This window comes from Nicotiana sylvestris, chromosome 4, assembly GCF_000393655.2.
Source record: "Nicotiana sylvestris chromosome 4, ASM39365v2, whole genome shotgun sequence".
NCBI lineage: Eukaryota > Viridiplantae > Streptophyta > Magnoliopsida > Solanales > Solanaceae > Nicotiana > Nicotiana sylvestris.
In genome coordinates, this window is record NC_091060.1 from 57775388 (window position 1) to 57779291 (window position 3904).

At 30.9% G+C, this 3904-nt stretch overlaps 1 protein-coding gene across 1 annotated transcript; it reads right to left on the reverse strand.

The window, feature by feature from the left end:
• Positions 1–287: 287 nt before the first annotated feature.
• On the reverse strand, positions 288–3579 carry LOC104240112 (probable peroxygenase 5). The gene is made up of 6 exons (XM_009794892.2): positions 3493–3579; positions 2800–2901; positions 2630–2715; positions 1946–2040; positions 1227–1352; positions 288–540 (listed from the first exon to the last, which is right to left on the reverse strand). Exons 2-6 carry the CDS (start codon positions 2897–2899, stop codon positions 399–401), a joined length of 549 nt encoding a protein of 182 aa, XP_009793194.1. The 5' UTR covers positions 2900–2901; positions 3493–3579; the 3' UTR covers positions 288–398.
• Between the last annotated feature and the right edge of the window lie 325 nt (positions 3580–3904).

Genomic DNA, 3904 nt, shown 5'->3' on the forward strand with positions numbered 1-3904 from the left:
ATAAAAGCGCTTTTGATCATTTTCACCATTTCTTTTAGTTATCTTTTTATAATTTGCATTTTTTTTTCATTTTGGTGTTTAGTAAATGAAAGAACGGTGTTGGAGATATCGAATAATATATGCATAGCAATTTTTCGGAAAGTGACACCAAAAATGTCATTGGACGTGTTAGGATTTGAGTCGATCAATTAGCCCGTTGATTGCATGGATCGTTTCACTTTCTTTCTAAAAAAATAAAAATGCATATTATTTTGTATTGCTCATCTCAAAATTTTGAGATGTGAGAAGAAATTAAAAGGATTATAAAATTAACAACAAGAATAGAAGTATTATTCACAGCAGAAGAAAACAACTTAATTAACAACCATTGTACATCAAACGAGGATATGGAATTAGGGTCACTTCTTTGAAGCATGCTCTCTTGCTTTTTGCTCGAAAAGGCTTCCATCATAGACAGCTCTTACGGTTTCTTTCGTCAGTATGCCATCCTTATTTTTGCCTAAATCATATAAAGAATTCCAATCTACAGAAGCATTTGCCCTACACACAAAATTCAGTTTTTATAAGTAAACATAAGAAAAACAACCTCATTAATAAAGGAAATAGGGATAATTGCACTTTTGCTCCATCGATTGTTGATAAATTCTAATGTTAGTGTTTTTGATATCTCACTATTAATCAATATATATATTCTTTGTCTCTTTATACATAGGAAGTACGTTATATTTAGATTATTATTTTTAGATTACATTACCCTCGAATATGAAGTAACAATACAAATTTAACATAATAACACAGAGTAACTAATGTGGTTTAGTAGTCAGCTAACAATACATTAAATTTGTGAAGATTCACAAGCAAAATGATCAAAGATGCATATTTCAATTAATTTGCAAGTGAAATGTGCTAAACTATATATCACAATGACTGAAATCAGAATTTGTCAATATTTTAGAGTCTAAAAATACAAATTTTCCAAGGAAACAATAGAAGGTAATGGTAAGTATTCCTTCATCATTAATAAGAGGTCTCGGATTCGAACCCTTGGGTATGGAGCCACCTTTATTAGGGAGCATTTTATCTCCCAATGAAGGATTTTCCGGCGTGAATCGGATTTAGTCGGGCCCTAATATGGGTACCGGACACCAGGGTGGGAAACCAAAAAAAAAAAAAAAAAGCTAAGTGACAATAATAACAAACAGGGAAAGAGGGGATAGAGAGGATACCATCCGAAGTAGTCCTTTGGTTCTCTTTTAGCCTTGAGAAGTTCTTTCACTTCGTTGTGTGTTAAGGATTCTGCATTTTGATTTGCATGCTGCTTAAAGATCTCCTCAAATTTCTCTGGCACAAACCTTCAACAGTTCCATAAAAGTAAGTCAAATCTTAACACATATAATTCATACAAGTGTACTACTCGAATCTAGAATTTCTAAAACATGAGTGCAACCACTAAAGAAAGGAGGAAAAATATTATTGAGTCAGAAATTAATCAATGTTCCATTAACTCAATATTCAACCAAGTGCATCATTCAGCCTTTATGAAGCATGGGTGTCAACCGATAATATTAGACTAATTCTAAAAGATACATGCATAAAATACCTAGTTTGACAATAATACCATGGGTTCACACGTGTCCCATAACCTACCCTATAAATCCACCCCTGCTAATGTGCATAGTCAGTGGCAGATGGAGTGCGCATACTATGGGTTCAATCGTACTCAATATTTTTTTTACAAGAAGCATAGATATAAAATGAGAAATTTCTAAGATTTCTACAATATTGAATTTTGAACCACCAATAATTCAAAATTATAAATAAATTCCAATTTAAAAATTCTAAAAGTTGAAACCATCAAATTTAAATCCAAAATCCGCTTATGTGTATAGTGTGACTTAGGATATAGCTAACCAGAATTTATTTATAAGGTAGTCAAGAAATTTACCTCCCTTCAGAGTCATAGGCACCAGAATCACTGCCATGTATGGCATATTTGATATTTTTTACCACAATGGGGAAGAACAGAGACGGGCATTTTCCCTATGTGATACAAAAAGCATGCACACAAATCAATTTCCAGCCATCAGTAGAAACTCTTTGAAACAAGACAAATTAATTGCTTTCTTGCTTGTGAAAAAGCAGCATTAAACATCATAATCTACGTGCTTGCAAAAAGATTGTGCTTGATAAATTTCCTTCGAGTTTATGAGAACATATTTTCTTTTTAATTTGTTCCAAAAAGAATGATTATATTCATTCCAAAAAGATTGACTCCTTTCTAATTTAGAAATAATTTAACTTCAACTTTCAATTCTATTATCAATGAGAAGCTTTTATAGACTCATAAATATTTTGGTATATTTCACACCACAAGTTTCAAAAGAATTATAACCACACAAATATTATGTTTATCTAGAACCACAAATTTTAAAAGTTTTATTTCTTTCTTAAATTTCGTGCCAAATCAAATAGGTTCGTATAAATTGGAGAAAAGGGAGTATGAAATTTCTCAAAATTATATTGTATGTCCTATTAAACCATATATAGAGAAAAAGATGTACCAAATTAAAACCACTAATATGGAAATAAAGTTGTGCATTTAAAAAAAAAATAGAGCATTTTGAATTACCGGTCGGGTCTTGTGACTGAGAGTAATATGAATGAGGACTGCAGCAAACATAGATCGGAAAATACCACGCCCCATCTTTCTAAAAGCTGATAATATATCCGAAAATAGTTAGGACAAATTCATGAAAGACAAAAGTATATTAAAAAAGACATTTAGGAAATAAGAAAAACCTTGGAAGGTTCCTGAAGGATAAATTATTCCATCATTATTTATATCAAAGAACATGACATGCTTTTCCAAATGAGTTAGACCATGATTATTTTCCATCATTCCTGCACGGATGCAGATAAATTAATAGGACAAAAGACTAGAAACTAAAATCATAAAGACTGCATAAATGATAAATTTATCGTATATCATCGTTAAGAAGTCATTAACTAACGTATCAAATTCTTGTAATCAAGTGAACTTCATATTTCTCGTAGTTGTCAATTGCAGAGATTAAGTATACTATGCCAAATGCCAATTTAATATCAAGAAAGATGAATATGCAACTGTACAGGTTTTTGTGCTTTTTATCCTAGCTCGACACCAAAAATTTAACAGATTACTCAATTTTGTAGAATACAATGAAAGGATACTTCTTTTCATCATTTTGCAATACATTTTGATCTAAAAAACAAACTTACTAATTGACGACAGTATTTGATTATCATAAGGGGATGTAATCAAGCTTTTGTAGGGGCACATGAATTGGACTCATAACATGAATTTAGAACTATGAAATTTATTTCAGACTGTTGAACAAGATAAGAACTCAAAAATTGTTATTCAGTTTATCATATTGTAACTTTGATACAACAGAACATTTGTGTGTGTCAGAGAGAGAGAGACAGAGAAAGAGAGAGAGAGAGGCTGCATACCTGAAGAACGAATCCGCTAAATGAGTTAATTGAAAGTCAATACGTAATTTGATCTCAAGAAAGTTTGAATACCGTCATGAATTCCTCCAAAGTATTTGCCATTTATACCCAAATTTTATCGTTGTTAGAGATGATGTTATGCTGCAGTTTCTACGTGAGGCCGTGTACGCAATATTAAAAGTGTTTTTTAAGCTAGCGTTTCGACATAAATTTGGTTAAAATTTGAAGAAAAAAAAAGAGTTTTTGAAGTTGTATTGAAAATAATTTTTGGAAGTTGAAGTTATGTTTGGACATGTATTTTATTTGAAAAAAAAAAGTTAAAGTTTTGTGAGTGAAAGAAAAAATATCACCAAAAAACTACCGTAAACCAGTTTTTGGGAATTTAAAAAAAACAATTTTTTTTTCAAAAATT